General features: G+C 37.8%; 1 protein-coding gene across 1 annotated transcript; it reads right to left on the reverse strand.

Moving 5' to 3' along the window:
- Positions 1 to 1,234: 1,234 nt before the first annotated feature.
- htr3a (5-hydroxytryptamine (serotonin) receptor 3A) lies at positions 1,235 to 10,573 on the reverse strand (the record flags this gene model as incomplete). Its single annotated transcript, XM_084028190.1, has 9 exons — positions 1,235 to 1,687; positions 2,086 to 2,322; positions 3,018 to 3,228; positions 5,336 to 5,496; positions 6,300 to 6,469; positions 6,553 to 6,662; positions 7,304 to 7,348; positions 9,039 to 9,202; positions 10,504 to 10,573. 9 exons carry the CDS (start codon positions 10,571 to 10,573, stop codon positions 1,374 to 1,376), a joined length of 1,482 nt encoding a protein of 493 aa, XP_083884316.1. The 3' UTR covers positions 1,235 to 1,373.
- Positions 10,574 to 12,135: the final 1,562 nt, after the last annotated feature.

Raw genomic sequence — 12,135 nt, forward strand, 5'->3', positions numbered from 1 at the left:
ACATAAATTAACTTGTTGGAAATAATGAATAAAACATCTATACATAAATACACAAATTAGATAATTTCAATGTTGCAATTTTCCTTTTTAATAATTCAAATTCAGATTAAAAACTGTTGACATTTTATTTACATGACATTGTGTCTGCACAACAAAACAGGGTTAGCTCCAGATTAGCAGCTCCTCATTCTTTTTAATAATAATGTTAATAAAGTTAGTTTTAATAACATTTCACAATGTTTTGACATTTTATTGTCTCAATGTGATTTGTTAGCTCTTTGGTTTCTACAATTATGTCCCACATGGGTTTTCATAAAAAGTAAAGACAGTAAAGAAAATTATTAATCATGATATTAGTTTTCACATTAACATGAAACATTATACTGATACTGTGTATATTTGAAGCACCGCAAGTTTAGATACATAAATGTGTAGAAGCTTAATGGTGTAACTTCCTTATGGAGAGATCAAGTATTTTATATATATTTATATACATTTTTTTACATTTCAGTAAGGGCAATGTTAAAACTTGAAAATGTACAAATATTCTGCTGCTGTTAGTCCATATTTTATTCTTAAACTGAATGATTAATGGTGGATATCTCCAGGTTTGACCTTTATCACAACACGTTTTTATGAGGCTTTTAAAAGCTTTAATTATTGTGGCGACATTCATAATGTGTTTTAAACTGGCTGATTATACACCAAAAACCCTCATCCCCAAGATGAATTCTACCAGACAAACAAAAAATGAACTACTAGTAACTGGACCTGAAACATCTGATGCTTTTTAATTAGAATTTTTTACATAATTTAAGTAAATACATGTTTTAATTTTCATATTTGCACTTTTTAATGAACAAGAAACTGTGCTTAACAGACACTGTTATGTTTAACCGGGTTAATTTATTTGTTTTAATTGTACTTTTTGTTAACTTTTTTATTGTTAAGTCATTTGAGTAAATACATGTATGAATTTTTATATTTGCATTTTCAATGAAAATATACTGAGATATTTGTTGAAATTGTTCTTTTTGTTAACTTTTTTTTTATTTTATGGTATTTTATGGTATATTCTAAATCCTTAGGCTGGGCCTTTAAAACATCTCAGACTGCACTCACATCCCGGACCTCTAAAACTCTCTGATCAAACCTAAAATTATCATGATGATAATAATTAGATGGTTGACAACTTAACCTTTTGTTCTTGAGTCCTAACTGACAGGAAGCCTTCTCTCCGGTTCCGTTGCTATGCGAGTGCCTCCCTGTATCCACTGTCGCCACACAAACCATGCAGCCAACGACTCTGGCCTTTTGAATTCAGCTCCTTCCACTCCAGCTCGTGTCCGTGAGCGGTGAAGGTCGGCGGAGACTCAGGCCACCTGCCACACGGACCACAGCGTGCCCAGTGTGATGCTGTAGGCCACCACGGCCACCAGGTAGACCCTGAAGAGCAGCACGTCCAGCACGTAGCCCACCTGCAGCCACTCCTTGGCCACTTCCCGGCACCGGTCCCTCTTCTCCAGGAAGTGGCGTATCGCCGTCACCTCCTGTAGGATGTTGTCCATGACGGGCGGCGTGGGGTCCCTGGAGGGAGGGAGGCCCAGTCGCATCAGCCCGCCTTCCCTGCTGTCGTGGTGGCTGAGCCTTCGGCCTATCTCACAGGTGTGGTGGAGGGGGCACTGGGCTGCGGGTGGGACAAGGATAGGCTTCATTTTAACTGTTATTTTCATTGAAGTAGGTCAAGGACTATGACTAAAAGGTCATTAGAAGGCTAATTTAAAAATAATTAAATAATTAAAAATGTCACATTAAAAAAAAAACACTTGCTCTCACGTTTAGTTTTTACACTGTGCTCTCTCTGTATCATTTTTTTATTTGATTTAATAAAAAAAAAACTTTAATAATGTTAATTGCAGTATTATTTTCAAACCAAAAGAGGAAGGAAATTAAACATAAGGTTGATTTCTTTACATAACTGCATATATCTGCAATTCCATCAATGACAAAACCTCGTTTCCTCCTGCATTTTTAATGCAGTTCTTTGTGATTAAAGGCAAACTGCTGCCTTCTCCTGCACCTTACCAGTCCCATAGTTGTTGTCCTTGTAGTGCTCCAGGTCGGCGCCCTGCGAGGACAGCGTGGAGCAGAGGCGGTGCTTCTTGTGGATGCAGAAGAGGACCGGAGCTCTTTCCAGCACCAAGTACTTCACCCAGTGGGGCACGGGGGGCTGAAGGTCCTGCTTGTGGACCAGACGCACGATCAGCACGGTCTCCGTCAGGCTGATCACCAGGAGGGCCATGCACACCACGAAGTACACACCTACGAGCACAGGTGAGATGATCACAGGTGTTCGTTAAACGCAGATAAAAAATAATAATAATGATAATAATACTAATACATTTTATTTACTTTCCATTTTATTTACTTTCCATTTTAAAAACAGTCTCAAGGTGCTATAGAGTAAAAAACAGAATAAAAACAGGTTTAAGAACAGCCAAAAAGAGCACAAAATGTACTAAAATGGGTTGTTGTTTTTTTCAGGTCCTCCTTAAATTAATCTAAGTTTTGTGGAGCCCTCAGGTGATCTGCGAGGGAATTCCACAGGCAGGGAGATCTCAGGAGGATCTACACGGCTCGCACTGTTTCATATAGACATGAGGTTGCAGCATTGGAGTCCAATCAAGTGGATTGAACATGAATGGTAGATATACAACTATGATGCCATGCCTGAGATGTGCTCCTGCCTTTGTATGCTAGTCTCCAGCCCTTCAGCATTTTGAACTTAGTGCTTAAATGGTGCCTGAGTACACTCTGAGTACTTTAGAGTGCACTAAAGCTAAACGTTTTGCCCCTACATATGAATCTGCATGCTTGACTTGCAGACTAAGTGCTGCTCAGCTTTGTTTTGTGCTTTCCACATCAATTTATAGGCAAAATTATTTTCAAAACATAAGCTGGTAGAAATCCTGTTCGGAATGTAAAACGGTTGATGAGCAGCGACGGATCCACGCCACCTATCAGTGGGGTTCCTATGGCGGTGGCAGGCAGAGTGTCGGATACAATGATGAGGAAGACGGAGTAGCCCAGGAGCAGAGTGATCTTGAAGGAAACCCTCTCTCCGCTGTCTGGCGGCAGGTAGAAACCCACAATGTCCATCACCATCAGGAAGATACTGGGCAGCAGCAGGTTCACAGTGTAGAACAACGGGCGCCGCCGGATCACCACCTGGGAAATGTAATGGTTTTAAGTCAAGTCAAACTGTCTGGCAGTGCAAGGCAGGACGTGATTAGCATAGCTTAGCATGAGTGGGGGCGAAAACCAAAGGAAACATAGGTTTATAACCACATCCTAACTCCAGCTCCATACTAAGCACACAATCTCACTAGCACAAAGAAAGCAAATAAGTCATAATATGATATGATGATGATAATTTTTTTTATTTATTTAGTAGCAAATTATTTGGGGACATGTTATGTGATTATATTAACAGTAACAGTAGCCAGATTTGTATCTTGTGGTAAATGCTTCTCTCTAAATATTCACAATGTTCCTCAAAATGTAAACAAAAGCTTTATATTCAAAAGTCAAAAGTGGGATTTGAATTTTTTTTAAATAAATTCATAAAAGAAAACTGCAATTAGAAGCATTAAGGGGTTTCTGTATAAAGTGAGATGTAAATTAATCAATATGGAATCATTATTGAGATTATAAATGAAGTAGTAAAACATGGAATACGCCTTTAGTTCTGACTCTTCCATTTGATTGGTCAGTCGGTGATACCTTGTTGTGATTGACTGAGGGACAGAGGGGGCGGGGCAGAGCGCAAACGAGAGAAAAACAAAAATAGCAGCTAGGTTGAGTAAAAGGGGGTTAAATAATAGCGGTGGCTTTACACACCATTCATTTTCTCTTATCGGTTTCAGTTAATTAGCCCGAAAGTTAGTGTTTGTGTGTGTTTACGCAAGATTGAATTTTGTGAGTAACTGAAATCGCGTAGCAGTTAGCTGCTTAGCTAGCAGGGGCTGGGTAAACGATGCTAACAGCTCAACCAACGCTAAATTCACTATTAGCATCGATTAGCATTAGCTAGCTTTTAAGTTAGTGATTAGTAGATACGTAGATGAACTTAGACCCCGGGGTTTGGGTTCAGAGTCTGTGCGAGTCCTCTGATGAAGAGACACCTGTTTGGACTGATGCTTCAAGGTCAGACAGCGCCATGACCGGAAATGACTTAATAGTGGCCGTCTGGCGATGAGAGGACTTCCGGCTACCTTCCTCTCTCCGAACCGTAAGTTGGACTAAGTGGAATCTATCGGACTGCTTTTGTATTTTGGTATGGAGAAACAGTACATTTGGATTTGTTTAAAAAAACATAACATAAATTGGGGAAACTGAAAGTATACTATTATTTGCTTTTTACATCACAATTATTTTCCTTCCACATTGGTGTTTGGGTTCAGTGAATAGGCCTGAATTGAGTGACGTTGACCTTTTTTGTTAGCAAATACAGCATTGTTGTGAGTTACTTTAAAGAGTTAAGAAGCACCCATCATCATGATTTAAAATTGTTCACAGAGTTATAGACACAGGTTTAGATTTAGGCTGCTTCAGATGTATCTCATTGAAGTCAAGATTCTCATTTGTCACCAGTTGGAGGGATTACATGATAATATCAGCACAACTATTATAGCAACAAGCAACCGGGTAGAGATGGCAGCAATACAGCCAGCAATGCCGATCAAATATTCTACATTATTAGGGAGTACCGTCGCTGCAACTTCACCAGAGTGTTGCACAGAAACAATCCAGCGAATGCAACCGCATGAATGTTTTCTTCAAGGTCGGAGATATTAATGTTACATATCATTCGGATAGGATTCCCTAAAAGAAACGTCATAAAGAGTTATTTCGCAAAAATGTCATTACATTGAAGTAAGATGGAAGTTAATGTATTATGTTCAACAAAAGCATATTTTTCCTTAATCTTAAGACATTTTGTATGTAAACTAGACTAGAGAGATTTTCCTGGTTCATTATTGTGCACAAATGTACTGTACTTGAGCCTCAAGAGCCCTTTTTTTGGTGAAGACAGACACTGAAACCTCCTCGCACAACGTGCTTTGCAAGCAAAAAAAATCCCCTCCATTATTGCATTCTGGGGGAAACATCGGAATATATTTGGTTTTTTTTAAGATGTATGTTTGTTGCACATATTTCGAAAAACTATTTTAGTGGGAAAAGAAGATGATAGTCACCTAGAGAAAACGTTTGATACACGATGCACCGCACACATAACATCAACAATCTTAAAATCTTTATTTCAAATACTCACGTGGAACTTCATCTCAGCGTAATAGTCGTCGTTGTCCACGCTGAAGATCTTGTATTTGGACAGTATGTGGAGCAGCTCCCACTCGCCCTGGTTCATGAAAACACTCTTGTCCTCCCTGAGCTCTTCGGGGCTTCGCATCAGGGTGATGTTGATGTCATCGACTGCGGATCGAAACACAATGTCGGGAGCAGCATGAAGCAGCCGTGGCAACAAGTTACCTTTCAACCCTCCGCTCTGCTGTCGGAGCACACGCCACAGCAGGAGAGGGTTCACGGGTGCGCCGAGACGAGCGGCTGTTCCACTCAAGTCTTAATGAGGGGGGGGTTGGAGGACAGACTCGGATGGTGTTTTTCTGATGCCAGTGAATACTTTTCTCACTAGGGATGCACTGATACCTGCTGGGCTTTGGGTGCCAGCCAATACCCAGCACCGATCCAATAGCAGTGTTGATTTAATAAGCCGTATGCCTCACTGTGTGGAAGTGAGTGGGATTCTTATTTTGTTTTATGTTTGAGGTAACATAAATATTTATTTCCCTAACTTTTGTAAAAACAAATTGTAACAAATAAATACAAAGGGTTACCTGTTGCTCGGTGAATATAGTGTTATTAATACGCAGGAATATTAATGTTTATTGTCAGAAACGTTGAAAACTACAGTTTTACAGCAGAAAAAACTTGCTTTGAGGCTTAGTCATATAATTAAATAATAATTTAGAAAACCAAAATCTATATTCAGTTTTATTTATAGTGTTATATCACATAATAAAAGTTATAACTTATCAAGGTAGCACTTTTCACATAGTGCAGGTCTAGAAGTTTCAAAGCAGCTTTAGCAGGGGACCCCAAACTTCCCTTTCCCAGGCCACAATAATAATAATAATAATAGTGCAAAAAACTGGCAGAAGTAGCAGCAGAGAGCCATCTTTGCAGAATGAGTAGTGTAGTGTAGGTGGAGAACTTACTGGTGTGCAGCCAGCTCTGGAAGGTGAGGCTGCATTTCTGCACATCGAATGGGAAGTTGTAGATGTTGAGGGTGCACGCCGTGACCACCTGGATGGGCTTGTAGTTTCGCACCAGTCCGTCATGTGTCACGTAGACGTAAGGTATGTCTGGAGACTTCCCCACATCTACGCTGCATTTAAGAGTAGAGAAAACCATGTCAAGTAGAATAATAGAAGTGTCAGAAATAACGTGGACGAGAGCGGCAGTTCTTACAACTCATTGATGAGGATGTCGGGCACCCACACGTTAGCAGTCGGGATAGAAACCTGTTTGACTTCATCGAAGTCTTCTGGGTTCCACACCAGGAATTCATCCGTCCACGACTAAGATAATGAAGAAGCTGTATTAGATTAGTCAATATGAATAAATATAGAGCTATTTTTGCTGCAAATGTTGTAAACACATACAGCAATCAGCCTGAATTTTATTGACAAACAAGATTTCAAGATTTTTATTTGTCACACACAGTAGGAACATAGTTCACACTGAGCAATGAAATTCTTATTTTGCACTTTCCCTTCACACAGTGACCTCAAAATAGAAAATACGATGTAAAGAATACAAATATATACCAAAAACTTGTACAAAAAAAGCAAAAAGTAAGAAGTATTCACAGTCTGTGCAGTTTAGCAGCAATATTTGTATGCAATTATGGATATAAATGTAAATATAAAAGGATGTAATAATGCATTGAGCATAGTGCAAATGTGCACGTATACAGTTCATATGTTAGATGTGTATTGTAAAGACATTAGGAATGAGATGCATAAATATCACTTAATTGTAATACCACATTTCTCTAAGTTTGCTATTATAAATCCCAACAACAAATTGGTTTAATGGAAAAAAATTGGAGTAAATAATGCATTGAAAAAAAGTGTCTGTGTTCCAGATGTCGTATCTATGGGGAAACTTACAGAACATGTTGTGATTTCATAGCTTTTTGGAAATGAATTTGTCATACCTGTCTGTACCACACATACGTCGTCAACACCTGGTTCTTCTCATCCTGTAGTGGAATAGAAGACATCCGAGTATTTAGAGAGTTTTTATTGTTTTTTATGCTAGATAATATTTTTTATTAAATGCATCGTAAATACTTTATGTTCATAATATTTTGTAGTTCAGTGATCCTTTTTTATATGAAGTTCCATTTTTTAATGATCTTCTTAATCAGTGACTTATCAACATTAAGGTTATCACTAAGTTTAATTATATATATTTCAATAATGTTTCAAATTAATAATTATAAAAAATATGTTCTAACATATTTACAAAATATCAACATTTAGGTTACCACTAAGTTTAATTATATATATTTCAATAATGTTTCTAATTAATCATTATAAAAAATATGTTCTAACATATTTACAAAATATCAACATTAAGGTTATCACTAAGTTTAATTATATTTTCAATAATGTTTCAAATTAATAATTATAAAAAGAATTACAAACACTTATGTTATTGGATGCACCAGTATCAAACTCTAATAAATTGATCTCATATAGGTGACAAATGGGCCATCCATCCATCCATTGTCTACCGCTTATCCTGTATTCAGGGTTGCGGGGGGGCTGGAGCCGATCCCAGCTGTCATTGGGCGAAGGCAGGGTACACCCTGGACAGGGCGCCAGTCTATCACAGGGCTGACATGTAGAGACAAACAACCATTCACGCTCACATTCACACCTACGGGCAATTTAGAGTCACCAATGAACCTATCCCCATCCTGCATGTCTTTGGACTGTGGGAGGAAGCCGGAGAACCCGGAGAGAACCCACGCTTACACGGGGAGAACATGCAAACTCCACACAGAAGGAACCCAGGCTGACCCGGGAATCGAACCCAGGACCCTCTTGCTGTGAGGCGAGAGTGCTACCCACTACACCACCGTGCAGCCCTACAAATGGGCCAATCTATTAAATTAAATTCTATGATTATGCACTATATTCATTGTTTACTAGAATTATAATCTTTATTTGAGTAATTTGTTGCTGAATTGAAAAGGTTTGAACTTGAATTATAGTTTCTGTTAATCACCAAGTTGTTGGTGATTATCTATTTGAATAATAAATTGTAGTAAATGTTTATGTATTTATTTATTTATTTATTTTTAGAATTTGGCAAGTAATGTTTCAAGTCAAGCCTATTAGTTTCCCTCCCTTCACAAAATGCCACATCAACATTGTCATTTTTATTTTCATGGTAGAATATATTAAAAAACTAAAAAAGAACTAACAAAATTACTAAAATGACACCACCGACTGTTAGTTTGTGCTAATTGAAGTGGAAATACCGCTGAAGCACAATATGATGTGATTATGGTTGGGCTCTCAATGTGATAAAGGTGTCTGCTTTGTTCCTGATCTCAGGGCCCCCTGTCTTTTAGAAGGCCCTAAATGGATGTGCTAAATCAAATTATCACACAAACAAACCCGGGGCCAGGTGTTATTACAGCATACGAGCACATTCTGCATAAAATTGGCAGCTAATTTTTGCCACGGGGACTAGAGGATCCATCCGTTCTGCTTCATTAATATACGTGTCAAAAATCAAATTAGAAACCTGTAATGTCTCAAATGAGGTTTGCACATGTTTGTGTAATGCAGATAATTATGTAAATAGCACATGAAACAATAATTAAGTGACATAAACGGGAGCTGATGTTAATTAAATGGCAGTTGTGTGAAACTCACCACGTTGAGGATGGAGTACACCATGAGGTCTATGGCCACGATGGTGGACGTCCTCCAGTCTTTCACCGGTCTCACTCCCTTCTTATAGCCGGCACTCAAAAACTCAGAGAGCCGCACCAATGTGGCGTTGGCAAATCTTCCCGCGCTGCTGCCCAGTTTCTTCACTGAAAACGTAGAAAATATATTTTTATGTGCACTGGCACAAAGAAGTCAAACATAAGGCTGTAAACTTACCTCATACATAGTCTGAAGGAGAGGTATATTTGAAAGAAAAAAGTCAGGAAAAAACTATTCAACAGTGTAAACACTTAATAGTAGACATTTATTGTATATGTATTATTCATTGGCATTTATAGCTTGCAAGATCTGGCTGATTAAATACTTCCTAAATGTAAATGCTGGTTAAAGCAAATAAAACATTTTGAAATTAGCAGAAAAAAATAAATAAATATTGAATTATTTATATCGATGTTAAAAACTTCACCCTTTAAAGAAATGGAAAAGCATAAAAATGTTAAATTTTCCTAGTCGTCAGATTCCTTGGGATCACATGCCTCACTGCTTGATGAAATTTTATTTTTTGCAGTTTCCTTCAAAGATTAATCAATAAGTTGTCAACTGTTAAATTACCGTCTACTATTTTGATAATTAATTCATTGGTTTGAGTAAAAAAAAAAAAAGGTTTCCTTACACCTCTATGGCAGTAAACGGAATATATATGAGATTACTCTTACTTCTTCTATTCTATATAGTTTTATGTCAGGGCAGTTTAATGTAATTACTATTTTTTTGTATTATTGTTTTTGGTTTATGTTACACAAAGTCAAGCAAATCTAACTATCTTTAGAAAAACAATGGCATTAATACACAATGACTTAGTCAACTTTGTGTAATAATTCACCACTCTTTCTTTAAAATTACAATAACAAAATATGTAGAAAAACATATAAGTGTTAGTAAGTAAGTAAGTAAGTAAGTGTACTATCAGTATTATAATGCAGCATTTAGTTGTTTGTAATTGGTGTCAGCCGATATCAGCAGCATTGGATTTATTTTTAAGCACGTAATCTTTGATGCCATTCTGAATCATAATTTTTTACACACTGTCACATTAACTGGAAGTCACTCTGAAAAAAGAGGACTTTCATAACACCTTAGTTGTTATATTATAATGACATATCTAATATCTGGATACTTTTTCCCAAATGAATTCAAATGATTATCTTGGAAACTGTGAATTGATGGATTTTTGCCAGAATATGTGAATAGTAATTCAGCATTTATGTCTAATATTGCAGTTTGTCTCCATGACATTGTGCTACACAGACCAAATAATAACTTTATACTTACTTACACCTTTTCTTCAGAAATGAGAAGTTCAGAAGACTAATTTTACCGGCAGATAAAAGTGATGTTGTCATATATATAAAAGTATATAATATAGTGTATAATGAAGCAGATGTACCTGTGCAGGCTCTCGAAGCTCCTTGAAGCAGCAGGAAAACGAGTGCCGTGCCGGCTGAAGAGAGTCTCATGGTGCCGGTTCACCTGTGTTTTGTCCTCCTGCTGTGGAAGTCTGTGCCGCCGCTCTAATGAAAGGCCTCGGGATGCCTCATATCCTCCATATCTACCCACTCTATCCCATCACTTCGCCTCTCGTCCGCTATCCAAACCTTGTTAGTGTCACTCGGCTCACCCGGGCGTATCCGTCAGCTTCTGACGCCACTCCTCCTCCCGCGTTCAATACGCTCTCCGAGATAAATGGGAACCCGAAAGACTGCAGGAATAAAGAAAGCTAGCGACCGGATCGTATATCACGTCTGAGTTATCATTTAATTAAGTAGCACGCCAACACGGGGGCCAGTGTGTTACAGTGATTTAGCACAATTAAGAGACTGTTAGGCGAGAGTGTCGACTAACGACAGTGGCGTCTCGGCATTAAATGTCCTTGAAAGACTATTTTACTTTCTTCATGGTGGGATCCCAAAATACTAAAGGCTTTCACGGTTGAAAGGAAGTTATTTAATCAGTTAAAATCGTATTTGCCAGGACAATCCCTGCCATGTGACAGAAAATGTATTTAATGTTAATATGTTGCTATAATCGTCTCCACGCTGCTTGGAAGGCGATAAAACCTGGTTCAGTGTTCAAAGAGTCCCGATCCAGTCAAAACCATGCATCTCCAAATTGGTTAATTATTATACTTTTTTTTCTCTATGAAATATGAAAGATAAAGTTTTCCTTCAGGAGCTAAGAGAATAATCTTACCTCTAACCAAAATAAACAGTAAAAGAAGAGGAAAGGCCTAGCTTTTTGGCGATACATGGTTTTCCCAGGATGGCAACAATATCAAAAAATGACAAAAAGTTTACGGACATGTGTATCCACATACATTTGGTAGCAGTGTATTCTCAGTGTAATACCAAATTAAACCCGATTTACAAGCACCTTGAAATTAAAGTGACTTTCTATTCATTCAAATCAAATGGAAAATGTTCCTTTTCCTTTGAGTAACGGCAGCAGTTTCCACTCTTTATGAACTCTCACATCAAGATAAGATGGCAAAATATAACAGCTGAAATGGCACCAAAACAGTGGATAGGTGGTTGTTTGCTCCCCTGACTGAATGATTGCTAACGTACAGAAACATCGAAGATGTCAACCCGTCAAATTCCATCCCAAACGGCTTTAAAATTCTGATGCCAAACTTCTGAACATCAAACACAAATTTTTTGTTAAAATTTTAATAAATTGGCCGATATTCATATTTATTTTACAGTTTAATTACAACTTTCGGTGTTTCTCCAACCATTGTCTGAAAGAAACTAAATATATTTACCTAATCAACCCACTTCTAAGAACCGCCTTTTCGGACAGACCGTCATCTCTAGCATTAATTTCAATATCAGATTCTTAAAAAGTTGATGTTCTATAACATATCGACCAGACTTACATATATGCAATAGGGTTAATATTGACGGGTTAAAGTGGGCTCTAATTGGCACCTCGAGAATTACACCTGTGTTAATAGAATAGGAGTCATTTTGTGCCGTATTCTATGGCAAAATGATATGCTTATTCTAATCTAAAAAGACAT

Source organism: Eutrigla gurnardus (genome assembly GCF_963514095.1).
Source record: "Eutrigla gurnardus genome assembly, chromosome: 15".
NCBI lineage: Eukaryota > Metazoa > Chordata > Actinopteri > Perciformes > Triglidae > Eutrigla > Eutrigla gurnardus.